Source organism: Rhopalosiphum maidis, chromosome 3, assembly GCF_003676215.2.
Source record: "Rhopalosiphum maidis isolate BTI-1 chromosome 3, ASM367621v3, whole genome shotgun sequence".
Taxonomy (NCBI): domain Eukaryota; kingdom Metazoa; phylum Arthropoda; class Insecta; order Hemiptera; family Aphididae; genus Rhopalosiphum; species Rhopalosiphum maidis.
Window position 1 is genome coordinate 23655081 of NC_040879.1, and position 22021 is coordinate 23677101.

Sequence of the window (22021 nt, forward strand, 5' to 3'; positions counted from 1 at the left end):
TGTTTTTATATGATAATTTTGACATATATTACAAATTAAATTTTTTATGGCTTATGTAACACTCAATTCTCAATTGAGTATCTTGAAACTTTGACCACTAGAAAGATAATATGGATCTGATTTAGCATTAGGTACATTAATACATTACATTTAAGCCAATGTTTCATAAACTCTATAAAACATGTTTTTATATGATAATTTTAACGTATATTACAAATTAAATTTTTTATAGCTTATGAAACACTCAATTCTCAATTGAGTATCTTGAAACTTTGACCACTAGAAAGAGAATGTGTTTCTTATTTAGCATTAATTACATTCATACATTTCATTTAAGCCAATACTTCATAAACACTATAAACTTGCTTTTAAATGATAATGTTGACTCGTGTTATAAATTCTATTTTAAACTGCTTATGAAACACTCAATTCTCAATTTAGTATAATGAAACATTGACCACTAGAAAGAGAATATGTTTCTTATTTAGCATTAATTACATTCATACATTTCATTTAAGCTGATACTTCATAATTACTATAAAACATGTTTTTTTATGATAATTTTGACGTATATTACTAATTCAAATATTTAATGGCTTATAAAACACTCAATTCTCAAGTTAGTATCTTGAAACCTTGACCACTAGATAGAGAATAGGTTTCTTATTTAGCATTTATTACTTTCATACATTTCATTTAAGGGAATACTTCATAAACTTTATAAAACGTGTTTTTTTATGATAATTTTGACGTATATTATTAAATCAAATATTTAATGGCTTATGAAACACTCAATTCTCAAGTTAGTATCTTAAAACCTTGACCACTAGATAGAGAATAGGTTTCTTATTTAGCATTTATTACTTTCATACATTTCATTTAAGGGAATACATCATAAACTCTATAAAACGTGTTTTTTTATGATAATTTTGACGTATATTATTAAATCAAATATTTAATGGCTTATGAAACACTCAATTCTCAAGTTAGTATCTTAAAACCTTGACCACTAGATAGAGAATATGTTTCTTATTTAGCATTAATTACTTTCATACATTGCATTTAAGCTGATACTTCATAGACACTAATACATGTTTTTATATAATAATTTTGAATCCTGTTATAAATTCATATTTTTAACTGCTTATGAAACAATCAATTGTCGAGTTAGTGTTATGAAACCCTTACCATTAGATTACGTAAACAATTCTAATTATCCATTAATAATTTTCATAAATATTATTTAAGCTGATACTTCATTAACACTATAAAATATCCTTTTATATGATAATTTTGACTCGAATTATAAATTCACATTTTCAAGTGCTTATAAAACACTGTATTCTCAAATTATTCTCCACCAATTTTACAGATTTAATTGACTATGTTTTTTCAGATGGCAGTAAAGCAGATCTTTTAAGGCTTGCTGAAACATGAATTAACATTTTTACCACTTTGAAAAGTTTCAACATCCTACATTTATAATGGACTAGAAGATTCCGATAAATTTAATAATTTTATTCAATTCACTTTTATTATTTTATGGTTAAATTCATTTTTATTAGAAATAAAATGCATTTTAAAGGCCAATAAATGTATAAAATGTAATAATATATTCTAAAATTTTTATATGCCCACGAATATTTTTCAATTATAAATCGTTAGTCATCGTTGTTGCTATATTTGATTTCAATCAAATTTGAACTTGAAATGTGTATAACAAATAATTATCTTTTTACATATCTAGATTTTATGATTTTTATCTCATGAACTACAGCTACACATGAAAAATCATGTATAACATATTCAAAACTTAAAAATACAGGACAGACAACTTTTAACTAGAAAAGAGTTAGTTTTTTTTTTTTGTGCTTTTGATAAATACCAAAATAAAGGTTTTTAATACCTACTTATAAAAAAAATTTATGACTTATGAGTAAAGTTTTATGGACATTTGTGATGTTTTTTTTTGTTTATATTTTCAAAAATATTAGTGATCATAATATATTCATATGCTTAATTAATATAGACAGTTTGTCGGATCCTTTTTTATTATCAATAGGAGGGGTCTATATAGGCAAATTTTATACGATTTAATTATTTTTGAAATATAGAATATTGGTAGATTCTTCTAATATTCTATCTCTATGATATAATTTATTTTATTAATTATTTTATCTTACAGTACACCTCAAATAGTGAAATTGAGCGCATTATGTATTTTATTATATTGTCATGCAGATTTGAAGGTTTTTTGTATAGGCAACCCTACTGCAGTTTTAAAATTTTCAATATTATTCCTCACAAACCATTACATATTATATAAAAATTATCTACTCATTTATGACTTTGTTACAGTGTAACTGTCCAAATTCTGAATTTTTGTGTTAAAACTCAATTTATTATTAGTTATTACGTTATCCAAAACTCCAAAACTAAATCCTTTAATACTGGCCCCTTAGGATAAAATGTTCAAAGACCGAGACAAATTCGTCCCTAGATGCCTCTTCCAATTAGTAAAAGTTTTTCAACTCAATGATTTAGACGGTAAATGATGATTTAAATGTGCAGTTTAAAAAAAAAAATTGGCAGGAAATTTGGTTTTAGCAATTTTTAATTTTAAAATTGAAATTCAAAATTCTTTAGAACAGAAATTTGATCTCGAGGTGTCACTGCGTTGAACCTCTAAGATTTCGAAACGAAACAACCAATATTAAAAATGTTAGTATTTCAATTTGAATCTCAAAATCTTTAGATGAATATCATAACAACAGATTATATCATGTGTTGAAATAACGAGTTGTAAAATGCAAAGTTTTAGAAAAGTTATGTTATACAATATAAAACTTTTATAAATATTTATTTTATTTACTTTGTAATGATAGCCACTCTTCACAGCTAGCTAATACAAGAAGAGTGTCATCATTATGTCCCTCAATATAATATATTATATTATAACACTGTATAATACGGTCACACAGATGTTTATATTATAATAAACATCTGTGGTCTTTTATAGTTATGTCCTTACTTCTTTTTTCACAAGAACCGTTAAAATCTGTGCTCGGATAATACCCTTTGACCACCGGCCAGATCCCCAGAGCTTCACTCTCTCCGCGTTCGCCCTTAGAGGCAGTCTTACTTAATAAATTATATTTTACGTTTTAAATAATAAATATTTCAAATATATAAGTTGTGTTGTTGATTAAAAAAAAATCCAAAGTATTTCAATATTAAGTCCATTTCTTCTTCCTTCGTCCATCCAATATCAAGCGGGTCTCCAATCAAATTAAGGTAAGTCAATTTACTATATAATTAAATCCTTATATATATATATATATATATCGACGAAGGTGGATATATATACATATAAGAAGGTAGTAACTTGAGGTGTGTGGTTGTGTGCGTAATATATGCAAATAACGAATCTTAATTAATAAAGAAAAGGATAACGCATATATTGCACGTATAGTCTGATTTCTCACTTTACTACAATGCTGAGACGTGAATTAGGATTCTTACCACACTCAAAAGTGTCAATATCATACCTTGAAATGTAACTAGAAGAAACTGATAATAATAATGATTCTATGCAATATACGTGCAATGGGTATTGAATGTAATTCTTAGAAAATTAATAGTAGTGTAACGAAAAATTAATGTCTAGAAACCTTGAGTGTAACATCATGAAAATGATTTTAATTTTCCATTATTAGCTTTCATTAGAATCATTTAATCTGCTTTGTTAAATACACTATAAAACATGGTTCTATATGACAATTTAAACATTTATTTCAAATCCATATTTTTTTCATATTGAAAAGCAGCAATTTGCAATTATTGTTCAAGCATGTTCTTCAGTTACATTAATTTTACATTCCAATTCAACAAAAAATTTCCGCTAGATTTGTACTTCCTTGTATAACTTATGCTTAATATTATTTTTTCAACCGATATACCTATTCAATTGACTACTTTTTATAGATGGCAGTACAGCTGATCACTCAACGGTTGCTCAGGCACGAATTCATATTCATTCCTATTGTGACAGTATCAACATCGTTCGTTGGAAATCAACTATAAGATGCTGATATTAATAATGGTTTTGTGCAATGTATGTGTAATTAGTTTTTAATGTAATTGATAGTAAATTAATAGAAGTGTACCGATTTAAATTTGTTAATAATCTGATTAAAGGATTGGTTAGCACTATTTGCTTGTACTTTTCATTGTTTAAACATTCCTTAGCTATAGAAATCTTTTTGTATTCACTACGTTTTATTTCCAAACTATTTTCTATTTGACCATAACCCACAGTAATGTTATTAATTTAGTCTATTTTAAATAGATGTTCTATGGTAGTTTTATTCCATTCTAATTTGATATTGTTACGTTTAAATCATAATTGTATTTGAAGAATGGTAATGTCACACCATATTGAATAGCAGAAATTTTAAGTTAAAATTATTTTACATTCAAAATGAACAAAACATTTTGGTAGTGTTTTACTACCTCTTATTGCTTATCATAAATAATGCTTCTTATCATTTGTGTTTAAATTTCATATCATTTTGCATTTTAACCCCCGTATTTGCGTTTAAGTTTCAACTGTAAACTACTTTCGAGAAGTTTGTAATAAGAATGAAATAAGTCTTTTAGTTTTTATATGATTGTTTCCATTTCATAAATAATTCAATGTTGTCCACATAGTAGTTGTCATATAATGATATTCGTTCTCTTTCTGGTGTGTAGTACTGACGTTTTAACATACAAACATTATATATATATTTATAACTGTCTACTTTTTTTTTCAGATGGCAGCACAGCAGATCACTGAAGGGATGCTGAGACGTGAATTGGGATTCTTACCACACTCAAAAGTGTCAATATCATACCTTGAAATGTAACTAGAAGAAACTGATAATAATAATGATTCTATGCAATATACGTGCAATGGGTATTGAATGTAATTCTTAGAAAATTAATAGTAGTGTAACGAAAAATTAATGTCTAGAAACCTTGAGTGTAACATCATGAAAATGATTTTAATTTTCCATTATTAGCTTTCATTAGAATCATTTAATCTGCTTTGTTAAATACACTATAAAACATGGTTCTATATGACAATTTAAACATTTATTTCAAATCCATATTTTTTTCATATTGAAAAGCAGCAATTTGCAATTATTGTTTAAGCATGTTGTTTAGTTACATTTATTTTACATTCAAATCCAACAAAATATTCTGCTAGATTTGCACTACCTTTTATTACTTATGCTTAATATTATTTTTTCAACCGATTTACATATTTAAATGTCCACTTTTTTTTTATGGCAGTGCTGCTGATCACTCAAAGGATGCTGAGGCATGAATTCATATTCATCCCTATTGGACAGTATCAACATCGTTCGTTGAAAATTAGTCTAGTACAATTTTTTTTTTTTAATTAAACATAGTGTTTCCATTGAATTGGAATTTACAAACCTTGAAAACCTGTTTAGGTTTATTATTACTTGGATATTTATTACTTCTTCACGATATTTTTTTATTTTTTATAAATAATATGTCATTGACACAAAAGCATTTACCTATCTTTTTTGACTTTATTTATAGTCTAAATTATTTATTTATCTAAATTTTATTTTAAATACCTATTTTAAATTTTTTCTTATATGTAAATAGTAAATTAAATTAAATGTTAATCACTGTTAGTTACCTAGTAGTCATTATAGATGTATATTATGATTTATATTCTTCATTATGATTATTAATTCTTCAGTGTGTTACTTATACTATTCTAATCAATGTTTATAAATGAATCAAATGAAATACATTCATGGAGACAGGGAGATCAAATATTTAACATCTTTAAATACTTTCCACATGAAAACAAATTGATTGGTACCACATCCGTTATCTTTTCTGTGGTACCGTTAAATATTTTATTAAATTATTTAGATCATTATATGATATTTGAGTATATATCTAAATATTGTTATCATACTAAAATTATTTTTTTTAACTATAGGTATAATATTACGTAGTTAATTTTAGTTTTACATCATTTTAAAACTGCTATTTTATGTTTTATACTCCTACACTACAGAAAAATTTATTATATTAATAAAATTAGTTTAATCTAAATCATCCATCACTAAGTATATTTACAATTTTATTAATGGTTTAACGTTTTCAATATACCTAGTCAAAGAAAAGAAATACAACTTATTTAACTACAAAAATGTACAGTCATTATTTCCTAAAATCTTTAAATTAATAGTTTTATGAACTGGTTACAAATAAGTTCCAATATCTATTATTCTGTTAGTATCTAGTTGAGTACTAATCGGTTAACTATTTACTCTTACTTATTGATCTCGTTTTTTTCATATTTTAAACAAAAATCTAATGTTCTGACCATACCCTTATTATTTAAGTATCTATTTTTATGAACAAATAGTGTTAGTTAAATTACAACTTAAGTATTTTTAGTTAGATAGGTATAGTTTTTGTTAACTATTTACTTATTGTCTGCTTAGTTCATAAATAAATGTAATACATTTTAGTTTCTGATAAATGTTTTCTATTAGAACTATGTATTTTTTAAATTGATTTTAACACATACAATTTATTGTTTAAGGCGTTTAAGCTAAGTACATTTAGTTGAATTATTATAGCAAACTTTTGTTTTAATTACAAATTTTTTTTTAGGATTTCTTAAGATAGTCATGAATCAATTAATTAAATATATTATAATTTTTAAATATGAATTAGAGTTTAAAATATTTTATTCAACTATACTGTTTTATAAAATAAAAATATAATCCTATTTTTAATAAAACTGTTACTTTTTAATCCACATTTTAAGTGCTATTTTGATATTTTTTAGTGTAACGCTGCCATCAATTTTAATTTTTTTTTTATAATAACTACACATGTGCCCTAGTTATTTATTTTTATTTTTAATTGAACATTTAACTTCAACATAAATAACAAACATAACTTCAACAAAAAAACTAGGTGTAGGTTAAAATATTTACAAAATGATCTAATGCAATTTAATTAAGAAAATAGTTAAACATTTGTATCCTAATTTTTTTTTAAATTTATAAAGCAAAATAATTGCATTTTACCTATTCCATCACTAATAAAATACTATATTTAATAATATGTATAAAAAATGGTGGTACAAATGTTTTTATTATTTGTGTAAATATACTATACTGTTATAAAAAGTTAAAATTCTAAAGATTCTTATTTCCATTAACACATTACTAAGATTAACACTATGAATTAATAGTTTTAATAACTTAAGCTACATTAATAATTTTACTTTAATAAAATAAAAGATTTTGGTAATATTTGAGAGAGTATATAATATAAATTCCTTTAATTACTATAAAAACAAAAATAATTATCAAATTTATTATGTTCACTAATCCTGATAACTGTTATTTTTTTATGGCTCTGAAGTGTTACTAATTGTACGCTGAATAAAAACAAATATTTGTACCAAACTGCTGTTGTTTAGGGATTGCACACACATACACAATGTCACATTTTCAATAATCCTTTTGAAAAAAAAACTACCATTAATTACAATATCAATAAAGATACCAAGATTATTGTAGTTTAATATGTTAACAAATTATCTCTTCAGGAATGCCTATCTAATATATTTTTTTTTTGTTTAAACAATTCAAAAAATTAACATTTTGAGTCCTGACTTTCTGAGAATATTAGGAGTTTCTCTTGTGGTTTGAAGTTGTTCACACAATTAATAATGATCAAAGATGTACTTGCTTATGGCTATAATAAAAAATATTTTGAATAACATTAATGTTAGACATTATCAACATTATTAAAAAAAAAAGTTATTTATTAAATATTAAACAAAAGCTTTGTAAATAGGTACCTACTTTTTTTTAAATTTTATATAATATTCTGTTTTTATTGTACAAAATATGAGATATTGAGTTTAGTAATTACTAATTTGAGGGCAACAAGTTCTATAAAGTTCCGAAATAAGCATGAATTACATTTATAATCTAAAAAAATACAAAAATTCATCTGGGACAATGGGACGAAAAGAATTTAGGTGCTGGCAAAATAGATTTTTTAGACCAAGATTTTTTCGATCATAATAATCATAATATCACTCGACAGTCGACACCAATGACGTTCGTGATAACGTAATTATTCGCAGTAACTACTTGTCGTGTCAATGGTGTGTAACCCGACCAGGCCAATGCACAAGATCCATCATCTGTGGTATCACGGACACGTACCGCGGTTCTTCCACGACGTGTCCGGATATGGGGACACGCGATAACGCGGTGCGCTGATAACGTAAGTGTCGAATCGCCGCACAGACACGAAAGTGCGATCAATCGATTCACAGGTCTTGGTAAACGGTTCTGCGGAGGCGTGTTAAACTGTTAAAAATTAACGAACGGGATCGCCGTCTGTCTCGACACTCCAAAACAGTCCCAACGGCGTGTTTCTATTCCCGTGGTCAACTGCTCACCGAGATTGCTTCACATCGTCGAGTCTGGTGAGATAGGGGCCCTTTCCTGTTCATCCTTCGGGCGTCCCAACCCGATACGACCTACCCCCAAAAAAGTTTTTCGTGTCGCCCGCTTCGTAAACACCGACAACTCCGGTAACAAATAATAATAATAATTATTATTATTCAGCAACAGACGTCGCCATGATCGGCGGTCTGTTCATGTACAACCATAAGGGCGAGGTGCTGATATCGCGAGTGTATCGCGACGATATCGGCCGCAACGCCGTGGACGCGTTCCGCGTGAACGTCATACACGCGCGCCAGCAAGTTCGCTCGCCGGTCACCAACATTGCGCGCACGTCGTTCTTCCACATCCGCCGGGCCAACATTTGGCTGGCAGCCGTCACCAAACAGAACGTCAACGGTGCTATGGTATTCGAGTTCCTCATACGGTTCACGCAGGTCATGCAGTCGTACTTCGGTAAGATCAACGAGGAGAACATCAAGAACAACTTTGTGCTCATCTACGAGCTGCTCGATGAGATACTCGACTTTGGCTATCCGCAGAACTGTGACACGGGCGTGCTCAAGACGTTTATCACGCAGACAGGCGTCAAGTCACAGAGCAAGGAGGAGCAGATGCAGATCACGTCCCAGGTCACGGGTCAGATCGGATGGCGGCGCGAGGGCATTAAGTACCGCCGCAACGAGCTGTTCCTCGACGTGCTGGAGTATGTCAACCTGCTCATGTCGCCCCAGGGACAGGTGTTGTCCGCTCATGTTGCCGGTCGCATACTCATGAAGTCCTACCTGAGCGGCATGCCCGAATGCAAGTTTGGCATCAATGATAAAATTGTAATGGAGTCCAAGGGCACCAAGATTCTTGACGACACAGGCTCGAGGACGGCTTCTGGAAAGCCAGTTGTCGTCATTGACGATTGTCAATTTCATCAGTGTGTAAAACTTTCAAAATTTGAAACCGAACATTCCATAAGCTTCATTCCGCCCGATGGTGAATTTGAATTGATGCGTTACCGTACCACCAAAGATATATCATTGCCTTTCAGGGTTATACCTTTAGTGAGAGAAGTAGGTCGCACTCGCATGGAAGTCAAAGCTGTTTTGAAGTCTAATTTCAAGCCCTCCTTGTTAGGACAGAAAATAGAAGTCAAGATTCCCACTCCCTTGAATACTGCTGGTGTTCAATTGTTATGTCTTAAAGGCAAAGCCAAATACAAGGCTTCAGATAATGCAATTGTGTGGAAAATTAAGAGGATGGCAGGCATGAAAGAAACACAGCTCTCAGCTGAAATCGATCTTTTGGAGACTGACACTAAGAAAAAATGGACTAGACCGCCAATTTCTATGAATTTTGAGGTACCATTTGCTCCTTCTGGATTCAAAGTCAGATATTTAAAAGTTTTTGAGCCAAAGTTGAATTATTCTGATCACGATGTTGTCAAATGGGTTCGTTATATTGGGCGAAGTGGATTGTATGAAACTAGGTGTTAATCAAACAAAACTATACATATTTTAAGAATTTCCCAGTATTCTGGTCCAAAATAATTTACATACTGATTAATATTAAATAATATAATATTTATTTTATCATATTATCATATTTTTTAATTTATAATCCGTTCAGTATGTATGGTATGATTAAATACATTTATTGTTATTTGGGCTAGTCATTTATATTCATTTTATATGCATAATAAATAATGTTTATATTTTAATGTAATTGATTTGATAAAAGTATTGACCAATACGATTTTATTATTACTATTATACCAACATAGTTAATTTATTATTTTATATGTATTTTTTTATTATTATTTACTTATTTTGATCTGCTTTTATTTTTCTAGGTATTTATTATATGTTATACTACAGCTAAATGTAAACGAATAGGTATTACCATAGGTAGATAATAATTATTATAATAATTGAACATATAACAGTTCATTACAATAATCATAATGATTCTATTTAGTGCTTTATTATAATATTATATTCAAATATAACAGAATTGTATTGTGTTGTTATTCATATAAATAATATGTTACTACTTTGTTAGACAGAGTTGATATATTAAAGAAGTTAAATTTGTTTGTATTAGTGTTGTCTGTAGGTTACAAAACAATTTTAAGTTAACAGGAAATAATATTTAGACTATCTAGTTGTCACTTCACAATATAAAATAAATTGGCTTAATAGGACTATTATAGCATTACTTATAAAATAAACTGTTTTGACTTTTGAATACAATTTGACATTTATTAAATTAAATCAATTTTTTTTAGTGTACCTAATTTAAGTTTTTATTGCTTTAAGAGAATAGTAAAATATACTCATGGGCAGATAGGCCACTTTTGGCCTACCTGGAAATTTTAAAAAGGAGCCCTGTTTATGAAAAAAAGTCTAAAAAAGGCCCCATTACCAAAATACGAAGAGGGGCCCACCGGGAAATGCCCGGTTTTCCGGTAAGCCTATTCGCCCATGAATATACTAATTATCAAATACTGTTTAAAAAATATGAAACATTCTAATTTTTATCAAAAATGAACAATAATATTAAATAAAAAAATTACATTTGAATATTTTAATGTTAAGATTTATGAATATAGCTTATTGTAAACATCATAGACATAATATAATAGAATTATATGTCTATGGTAAACATATTGATTAGGTAGTGATAATTACTAGACCCAAAGCAAAGAAGGAGGCAGTTAGCTAGGTATGTACTTATAATATATTAATATCTTATATATTTTTAAGAATTAAGTGAGAGTTTTAACATTGTCATTAATCATATATTTCCTATAATATGAGAGTAGAGAATTACATGATCGTATTTGAGATAAAAATTGTAAAAAATGTTTTTACTCAAATCTTTTAGCTTAATAAATATGCATAACATTTTCAGCAACTATTTATTTTCATATGTTTTATTCAAATGTATACAATTTGTACAAATTATAAAGAAAATGTATTCATCTATTTATTTTCAGAGTTAATATTTCAATATATATATATATATAATAAATAATTAATATTAATTGAGGAAAAATAAGAAAGTATATTATCCGGTAAAAATAATACATAATTTAAAAAAAAAAAACATTTTAATTTATTGAAATTTGAAATAAAATTTTTTTTATTATTTGAAGAGAATTTATATAAAATATTAACTTCATATTTATTAGTTAGGTAGCTTAATATTCTGGACAATAGTATTATTAAAAAAATACGAATTTTAAAACTTAATTAATTTCTTCAATTTTCTTATAACCTGAATGTATTGTTCTATTTAAATTAAATTATTTATTAATAGGGCCACCATCTAATATATTTTAATGTACTTATCATCCGTAAATGCATATGTTATAACCAATTCCATTATCCCTAATAATATCAATGTATAGTTATTCTAAATAGTAAATAGAGCAAGTTTAAATATATATTCAAGAAGGAGATCTATCTAGGAAATCATTAAAACTTTGATTAGTTAATCTTAAGCTATTAAAACATTTTGTTTACAGTTAAAACTAATAAGTAGGTACTTACTCAACAATTAATTTGCTATCAAATCAGACACCCAAATTTAACAAAAATCGTAAACAATTTTTAATGTTATTGTTTATAAAATTGACTTTTTAAAGATCTAACTTACTTATTTGAATTTTATCTTGAGCCTTTGAACATGTCTATTTACTTTTCACAAATACAAGCCAAAACTTAAAAACAAGCTAGATCAATTGCCTATACAAAACTCCTTTATTTTACTCCACTCCAACATAACATTTTTTTACAAATCAAAACATATTATACAATTTTTTGAATAAATAATTTAATAATAAGAGTAAGTACCTATTGTTCAACATTTTAATGAATGACAAAAACATACCATAATCTTGAAAATTTATTTGTATAAGTGTATGTGAATTGTGAATTTACCTAATAGTTGGAAATATAGACAAATTGTATTAAAAATATAAAGGATACCTATGTTAGGTTTAGGTATACAACTATACAAGACAATAATGTAGACACTAAACATAATATGTAATTAAATGTTTAAACATAAACAATGTTGAAATATAATTATTTGGAACAGAGACACAGAGTATTACCCTTAAGCATCAGGGCTATAATAGCCAATAGGTACCTCATTATATGTGGATTAGAGCTTCAGATATAAATTGACGGAAATCTCAATGGTGTACTGCTTACTTGTGTACCAAGAATTTTAGTACTTTGGGTCTACCTGCAAGTTCACAAGAGGCAACCTCGCAACCTAACTGTATCTATAGGTTTAAGTAAATCATAAACTAATTGATTTACACACGATTTACTTAATTTATTTCATATTTTTATTCCGACATAGATATTTAACTAATATACTACAAACGTACAAAACAAAAATAAATTTTAAAAAACTTACCTACAGAAAGACATATATTATAAATAATCGCATTTTAATAAATTGTTGGTCAATTAATAGTTATTCATTTGATAGTTAGCCGTTCCTACGCCATCATTGAACGAAGATATGACTAAGGAAGTAGATGGTAATAATTATCAATTTATAATACATATATTTTATAGAATGTATATACATTTGGATAAGAAAAACCATATTTCAAGATATCAGAAACTTCAAAACTTCATAACTCATTTAAAATGTTTATTTTCCTCGTAAACTCGATTGTAAACCAGACAAATTGAACAATCCTACCTACTTTCTACTTTTATATCTGTTTCATCTTTCATCTATGACCTATGTTAACTTCATTAACCACTAAACGACTAAATGTAATACTTATTTATTATAATACATAATACCTATACTTATATACCTAATTATTTAACCATTACCATTTACCAATGAAATATTTTTATAGGAAACTCAACTTTTTAAAGGCATACAATTTCCGGACTGAAAAATATAGTAGGTATCTATACTATCTAATAATTATTATTTGACTTGCTCACCGAGTGTATTTACACTTTACCTACATTAGCACAGTGGCGTTATTTTAATTTTTGAGAGGATGGGGTAAAAGTTTTGACCGGTCCTTAATAAAATAAAAAACCACTCGCTAACAGTTCATTTTTATCTCAATATAAACAGTCTTCTTACCATAGGTGAAGATCGTTGGGGGTCTTAGAAGGACTTATCCCCCTAAAAATTGAAGGTAGTTTGTTATACTTGTGTAAGAAAGGGGTGGCGAGGGCGAAGCCCCTACAGGTCACTTTACATTGGATTATTATATTAGGCTATAGGCCTATAGCCCCCTAAAAATTCAATCAAATGTCCATCTATGTTTCTTACATAATTTTATACATACTATAGAGTAATAATTAGTGGTTACTATCACGGTTATCTATACTCTAGGCATAAATATCACATTTCTTTGAGAGCCAACAATGATTAAATAATACATATATAATATGTAGAGATTTATTTTTAGAATTTTAGTGGAGCGTTGAATAGGTACATATCTAACATTTTTTTTTATGAGTGAATTTTATATTTCAAAATAGTTGGATATTTAAATGAAAATAATCGATTTTAATTATTTTATTTTAATTCAAAAAATATTAATTGTATGTATTTAATAACTGTGTAATAAAGTGGGGTATAATATTAATAATTATCAATTAATAAGCGTCTGAGAAAATTGAGTTGTGTGAAATATTGTACATACGTATTTTATATTATCGACTATTTTTTTTAAGTTTACAAATCGTTAACGATTATGGCGAGTGTTAATGATAAATTCATGCTAAGATTGCATTCAAGGGTTCTAATAATATTGTATAAAACGAATATTATTGTTGCAATTTAACGTACCTACTTACCTATTATTAATTTATGCCTTACCTAGTTGGCTAGTTACCTGCTACATTATATAATTTAAATGTTAGGTTTTTCACTTATAGTTAGCTGTTATTGAACATAAACCTGTGGCACAGGCCACATGTGAAAGTTTAAAAAAACAATAGGTATATACATACTACTTAAAAACAATTAGTTTATACGAATATAACTAATAATAATTAACGGATGTTTTATTATTCGTCGAAATAACGACTGCAATAGTGTTTCTGTACATATTATACTGTTGTCTGTTACTCTAACGAATGCAGACGTGCAGTAGCCTATTACACACTTTACGGTTTACTTATTGACCTAGGTACATAGACATCTATATTATAAATTATATTTACCATGGCTCTAGGCCAAAATTATAATTTTAAGAGGGTGTCGTTTACAAAAAAAAAAAAACATTCCAATTTTTTATTTCTATACCTAATTGATTTGCACTCTAATGACTGTGTACATGAGAATAAGGTACAGATAGAACTCTTTGTCGTATGAGTTGGAGAATACACGTCATGACACAAAACAGTATTATATTATTTTATTATAATATGATAGGTAAAGTAATATATCTGGTAAATTTTTAATAACTGCAAATATCGTGTTATTTTTTTTACCGTTTAGCTGTACAATGCAAATGCTATTTATTATGTTCATTATAAACTATACATTTTTAAATTTCAATCCATGTTACTATTTAACGGTGCTATTGGTACTATAATAATATCGCCAATTATATATAATATTATTAATATTATAATGAATAAGTCACATCATATTATTATGTAGCTTTATAGTTTTCTAAAACCATACAGACGAGTGCTAATGACTTGTATAATTTGATATTATACGCGTATCATTGGAATTTAAAATAAATAATTCGATATACAATTAAAAATATATATATAAATCAGTACATGTACAATAAACATCTATATTGTGTCATAATAACATCATCTGCTTATACTCCTCTATAATAGTTTTCAGTTAAAAATAACGCCTACTTATTCAACAAAATAATATAATATTATGTTATTTTGACGATAATATTTTGTGATCACTTCTATTATAGTGCCATACTATAGTATGACTAATATATAATTAATCAGTGCCCACTGCCCACTGTATAGATACAGCTAGGCTGCAATCGGTAGTGATAATATTATAATACCTATGTAATAAAATGTATATAATATATATTATGACTTATGAGTACACATTACCGTAACCGTTTAAAATGTGTCTTGTGCTCATTTTCTGTTTTATAATAATGTTATTATCAGTTATTTTATTTTCTTTACTTTATTTTCTTCGCAGACTATTTATTATTGCGTAAACTTGATTTTTGTAAATTCTATGTAATTGTAATTAAATTTTTCTTAATAACCAAATAAGTCGATATTTTGGAAAAATAAATGCATTTTACATCTTAAAACTGCCTACGATATATTTTGTATTCGTATAGATACATTTAATCTTATAAAACAGTGTGCCTACTAGAAATGAGTACCTAAAGCATGAACGTGTTCATTTCAAAGCGGTATGAAATGTTTGGGCTTTAATAATAAAAAAAATATACGGAGTGAACTGTTTAATATAAGTCACTCTTTATTTCATAAAACACTATGAAGTTTTTGAAAATAGTGCTATAGGTATTTTATTAAAAAAATAATAACGATTAAGTTAGTAAAAAATATAATTTTTTAGAAACATTTTGCTTTTTAATCAGGTAGGTACTTTAGATTATGTGAAAAATTATATTTTCAACAGATTTTAAATGAACTCGAATTAGAGGTCGAAGCGTCCAAAGCGATTATAACATGTACCTAATAATAATATAGTAAACGAATTCATCTCCGTTCGTTATAAATACGCACGTGGCGCGGCTACGTCTATTTTTGCTTATAAGTTTTATCACGCGTATAACTATACAAGGCACTGACTTTTGTATATTTTAATATTTATATTTATGGTTATATCATATAATATATTAATATTATGGAATATGGATAGAGTATAATATGTATAATAATTAATTAATTGTGACATTATGTATTTGTGTATGTATTTATGTGTTTAACAATTGAACGTGCATCCAAGGGCGCCCATAGGTAAATTCTCAAGGGGGGGACAAAATCTTAATTTATCAATACATTTATAAATAGGAATAGGAATAGGAGATAGGAAGAGGTCTACTGCTAATTATTATGCTGTTACATTATATTATGTAAATCAAACTGGAAGATTATGAAATGATAATTATTTAACCAATTAACCATAAAAGTAATTAATCGAATTTTTATTTAATTAAAAACATAAATTGGACACTGAAAACAATTAATTATATTTATTAAAATATTAATTTACAAATAAAAATTGTAAATTTCTTTTTTTAATACCAAATATGTTTATTACTTCTTCTATATATTCATTCTTTTTATCATTAATTTTTTCCCTGTGTACACTTATCATAAATAACCCGTCAAGTCTATCTTCACTCATTGTAGATCTCGTCCATGTTTTTACTCTTCGTAACGTACTAAATGATCGTTCTACAGTGCATGTTGTAGGTGGTAATGTAATATAGATCATTATACATTTCTTGACGGCAGGAAAAAATTCACACTCCACCAATAATTTTTTATAATCTTCCATTGTATCATTTATAAATGATTGTGATTTTAATTGCCAATAATCATACCAAATTAAACCATTAACTTTTATATTAGGTATTTTAAAATGATTTTCAATATCTTGAAGTATGTTCAAATATTCATTTTTTTGTAGTTTAATCATTTCATTTGGAAGCAACCAACATAATTTAAATGGAGTCTCATTGTTTTCATTAAATCTATTATTTAACGAACTAATAATAGAGTCTAAATATGGTATATATATGGATACTCTGTAATAATCTTTGATAGAATCATTTGATGAACAATTATGATTTGATCGTTGACTCTGATGATTTGTTCTTCGAGGTATTTTAAGTACAAAATCTAAGCTATTTGCTGCTTCAGTGATTTCCTCAAAAATTGTATTAAAATACTCTATGCTGTTTTCTCTATGTTTATTCAATATGCCAAGAAGTTCTGTTTTAACAAATTTATGAACAGAATGAAGATTAACACTTGTACCTTGTAATTTGGTCACAACTGGTTCTAGAACAGAAGAGTAATAAGCAATTACTTTTAAACTAATCAAAAAAGTACTATTTGATGTGGCTGATGAAAGTTGGAACGCACGATTTCTTGTAACAGTATTTGCTTCTGAACTAATAGATAACTTTTCAAGAACATTTTTAATTTCAATAAAACTGTTATCAAATAACCGTATACATTTGTACTTTTCTGACCAACGTGTCTCACAAAATAATGGAATATTTGGAATAAGTTTTCTTCTCAAAATACTTTCTCTAAAAAACTTAATTATTTCCTTTACAGTACCAATAGTATTTCTGATTTCAGGAATTGAATTTTGATCGTTAACTACTAAATTGAGTTTATGTGAAGCACAATGAAAATAACAAGCAGTTGGATATATTTTTCGGATAATTGCCTGTACACCATTTTCTTTGCCACTCATGGTTGAACAACCATCAAATCCTAAGCCAACAAGTTTCAACATATTTAAACCATATTTTTCTGTCGATTCTTATATACTTCTTGATACACCTTCTGCATTTAAAATATGTATTTCACTAAATCCAATAAATTCCTCATGCACTACATAATTAATATCAATATATCTTACACCAATAGATAATTGTTCTTTTCCTGCAATATCTGCTGTTTCATCAGCCAGTAAAGAAAATGCAATTGAATTATTGACTTGGGATACAATATCATTACGAATTACTTGACCACAAATTTGAATAATTTCATTTTGAATTCTATGTGATATATATTTGGATTTCCCAGAGGCCGTGTCAAAATGGTTCGATAAAATATTATCACCTGAATCAACTCGAAATTTTAATAAATCAACAAAATTACCTCTATCAGCAGTGTTTCCTCTAAGGGCAATGTCATGTTGTCCACAAAACAATATTGATTTTATAATTGGTCTTAATTTTTTTCTATTATTTTCAACTTCTTTGTGTACTGTAGCATTAATTTGCTCAATAACATTTATTTTTTTTGAATTCATACTGTCTAAAAACAATTTTGCTGTAACTTTTGAATCATTATGCCACTGTGTTTTTTCATGTTTTTTTGACTCTTCAATTATCTGATAAAATTTTGTGAATGGTGTAATAATAAAAGAACCTTGTTTACCTCTGTGTACATTAGCTTTGAACAAAACACAAAATTTACAAAAAACCCCTTTATGTTTAGGTGAATAAATCATCCAATCATACATTTCTAAGTACTTCAAATTAAATGCACGTTTAGAATTTGATGCCATGTCATTTTTAAAATTATAATTTATAGTTGGTTTGTATGGATTAGTTAGTAGACTGTACTTTTTATCTTCTGGTATTGGATGAATATTAATAAAATCTCCAACATCTGACGAATTATATATTATAATGTTAGTATCGTTACTTACACCTGAAAAGTAATTGAATTTACATAATTATATAGAAAAATTGAAAAAATAAAATATTTAATTATAATAAATATTTAATCCTACATATATGTATGTTCTAATAAAAATGTTTAAATGAATAAAATAAATCCTATACTTACAAGGTGTTGATACTACTTCAGATATGTCTGGATCAATCATGGTACTGACACATGTATTACTATTAGTAGATGTGACTTGTGCATTACCTATAAAAATATATTAATTTATATAATAAATGTAGCTTTGTTATTTTTTTATTTATAATTATTTAAATCATTGTATTTATATGTTTATTTGCATGGATTAAAAAAAAAAATCTAATAGGTAAGTAATTAAATATTAAAACATTAAAACATTTGTATACTCACACGGAGTTAACACATCGACTACAGAAATGGTTGGGTTATTACAATTTTTCTCTACAATTTTGTTGTCCATTTTTGCAGTTTTTGTTTTAAAATAATCTAAAATTTTCGATTTTTTACAGTTTTTTTCATCATCTAAAAAAATAGAACAGTAATGAGATAAAATTAAACCAGATATCATATACCATTTGGTATTCAATTATAGTTTCCAATTATTTAGTATTGATTAATAAATAATAAATGATATTAAATCTATGCTACTAATTACTATTAAAATACGTAATCTGTCTAGATCCATCTAATATCTAATATATCTTACATATTATTATAATAACTAATAAGGATTACTTTTGAAAACTTACTTTCATACATGGGTGAAGAACTTGTTTCTGGCTCTGGGTTTTGACGTTTCGGAGTAAATACATACTTTTTTAATTTATTAATAGTACTCATTATTTTATTATTAAATATATTTAAGTAATATAACACTTGACACAACAAAAGTGTAACGACTGAAATACTGAATAGTTTTCACTTTTCTATTTTTTACTATAAAATGTAAGGGTCGGGCCACACTACAGTATTATAAGTAAATTCATGAAGCGGTACACGACGACGGCGACGAACAGTGAAACCAGTACGTATAGCGCGTCTAAATTTAAACATGAATGTTTATTTCGCGAGCAGTAAAACCGTCCGAACTCATGACAAAATATATATTATAATAATATCTAATGAACATTATTTATTTATTGTTGTTATTTATAGCTGATAACTTGATTTGCCACAGTAAATAAACCTATTTTCCATAAACATTAATTATAGATTTTCATATATTTTAATATTTAATTAATTTTTTTCTAAATAAATAGATTCTGACCACAGTAAACAATTTTCCAATATTTTCTACATTTTCCAGGGGGGGACATGTCCCTCCCTTGCCCCCCCCATATGGGCGCCCTTGCGTGCATCGTGAATGTACAATTACAATTAATTTATAAGTGTTGTTTTATTTTTCATAATACCTAATTTAATACGCCTCGTTTCAAATCTAATTATAGCGGTTACCACCAATCATTGGACTTTGGATATATTTTAACTTATAATAAATATAATCAACTGTAGTGTATAAAACGAATTAAAATGAAAACATTCAAAATAAATCTACAATGCATTTTACAAACAAATTTCAAAACTACCTATTTTTTATTACAACTAGTATGTATCATATTTACATATTCTGATCCTCTATTCTATAATAAAAATATATAGTTAAAATAGGTAATATTAATAGGTATTATTTTTGATGATGATTTATGAGTATTGTAAAAAAATGTGTGTAGTTCGGTACTTACAGCATGTAAACAGGGCTTATTCTAATGCGCACTTGGGTTTGTTTTGCTTGTTTGGAAAAGCAAAATATCAATATTAGCGTAGTTGATTTTTTATAATTTATTGTCGTGTTAATAAGATAATATAGAAAATATTAGTTCCTATATGTATTAATATGTTTTTAAATTTGAAAAATTAAGCTATTAGAAATTATAGACAAGAGCCTTTATTGATGAATATTTTGTTAGTAGGTATTACATTAAACCTGTATAGCTAACCTTGATTATAATTTGTAATGCTAATATTAGAAATGCATTTGTCGTTTTGGGTAATGATTTAAATTTAGTAGATCTTGATATGTAGGTAGTAGATATAAAGATTAAACATAATAGATTAGAAGAAATACAACAAGTGTCATTGCCTAAATTATAGCTAATGCAACATTTATCTGCAGAGTCCAATGAGTTAAAAAATATCACTATTTTAAATGCTCGTGTTAGTCACAACACTGACGTCGAACAATTAATAAGTAAAAGAAATTTTAATAAATCAATAAACCGTCAAAGTTTGTATGTAGAAACACTAGAAACGGAAAATTAATATTTTTTTATTCATTTTAACATGCCTGGAGCCTGCTATTCAAAATTGAGATTCAAGACCAGCAATATAGATATAGAAAATATGAAATAATGAAAAAAAAAAATGATAAATTATGAATTTCGTATCAAAGACTCATGTGCTGAAGTCAAAGAACAAGAATGATTTAATGAGATTTTTATAGCAGTTTCAAAAAGAAAATCTAATGATGGAAAAAATCAAACTGAAAATAATTTTAAAAAAAGAACGTTCTAACATTGTGTTGTGTTGTATTAATTAAGAAAAAAGATCAAGTGGATATCGCTCTGCTGTATAGTAGAAATAGATATGAGTAGGTCACTATAATAGATGTGTTAAATTTGAATGCAATGACAGGTATCATTGCATATGAAAAACAATTCTGAACGGAGATGATTTGTCAGTATAGGATAATTATTTGAGCATATTATATTATTACCTATGATTAAATTGTAATATATCATTATTTTACTCGATTTCGTAAAAAAATAAATTTCATACGCTTATAAAATTGTTTCTATATTGACGCTGTAGTTCTTTTTTACATTCATTTGAAGAAAAAGTTATGGAGAACCTTGTGCTGGGTTTTTTAGCTTTAGATATGAATTACAAACATTTTATCAATTTTCAACTTCAAAATTCCTTGAAAATTTTCGCGATTTTGACATATTTTGTAAACATTTGAACTATTAATGTTTATAAACAAAAATTGTGACTAACGGTTTTTAAATTTTATTT

At 26.9% G+C, this 22021-nt stretch overlaps 1 protein-coding gene, 1 long non-coding RNA gene and 1 pseudogene across 2 annotated transcripts; 2 read left to right on the plus strand and 1 right to left on the minus strand.

The window, feature by feature from the left end:
• The first annotated feature begins 4590 nt into the window (after nt 1-4590).
• On the plus strand, nt 4591-5584 carry LOC113558947. Its single transcript, XR_003405767.1, has 3 exons — nt 4591-4744; nt 4815-4903; nt 5338-5584. It is a non-coding gene; the product is annotated as an uncharacterized LOC113558947 (long non-coding RNA).
• A 2762-nt stretch (nt 5585-8346) lies between these two features.
• On the plus strand, nt 8347-10267 carry LOC113556422 (annotated as a pseudogene).
• A 6977-nt stretch (nt 10268-17244) lies between these two features.
• On the minus strand, nt 17245-19409 carry LOC113557847 (52 kDa repressor of the inhibitor of the protein kinase-like). The gene is made up of 6 exons (XM_026963387.1): nt 19340-19409; nt 19091-19177; nt 18551-18952; nt 18062-18355; nt 17304-18004; nt 17245-17250 (listed from the first exon to the last, which is right to left on the minus strand). The coding sequence occupies exons 1-6, from the start codon at nt 19407-19409 to the stop codon at nt 17245-17247; spliced, it is 1560 nt and encodes a 519-aa protein (XP_026819188.1).
• Nucleotides 19410-22021: the final 2612 nt, after the last annotated feature.

What these genes read in the sequence shown, in the direction of transcription:
- LOC113557847 (XM_026963387.1), bottom strand. Translation starts at nt 19,409, where the DNA reads ATGGACAACAAAATTGTAGAGAAAAATTGTAATAACCCAACCATTTCT. An exon ending in TGAAGTAGTATCAACACCTT is followed by an intron (nt 18,953 to 19,090) that starts GTAAGTATAGGA and finishes ATTACTTTTCAG; the next exon opens with GTGTAAGTAACGATACTAAC. An exon ending in TGCAGAAGGTGTATCAAGAA is followed by an intron (nt 18,005 to 18,061) that starts GTATATAAGAAT and finishes TTGTTGGCTTAG; the next exon opens with GATTTGATGGTTGTTCAACC.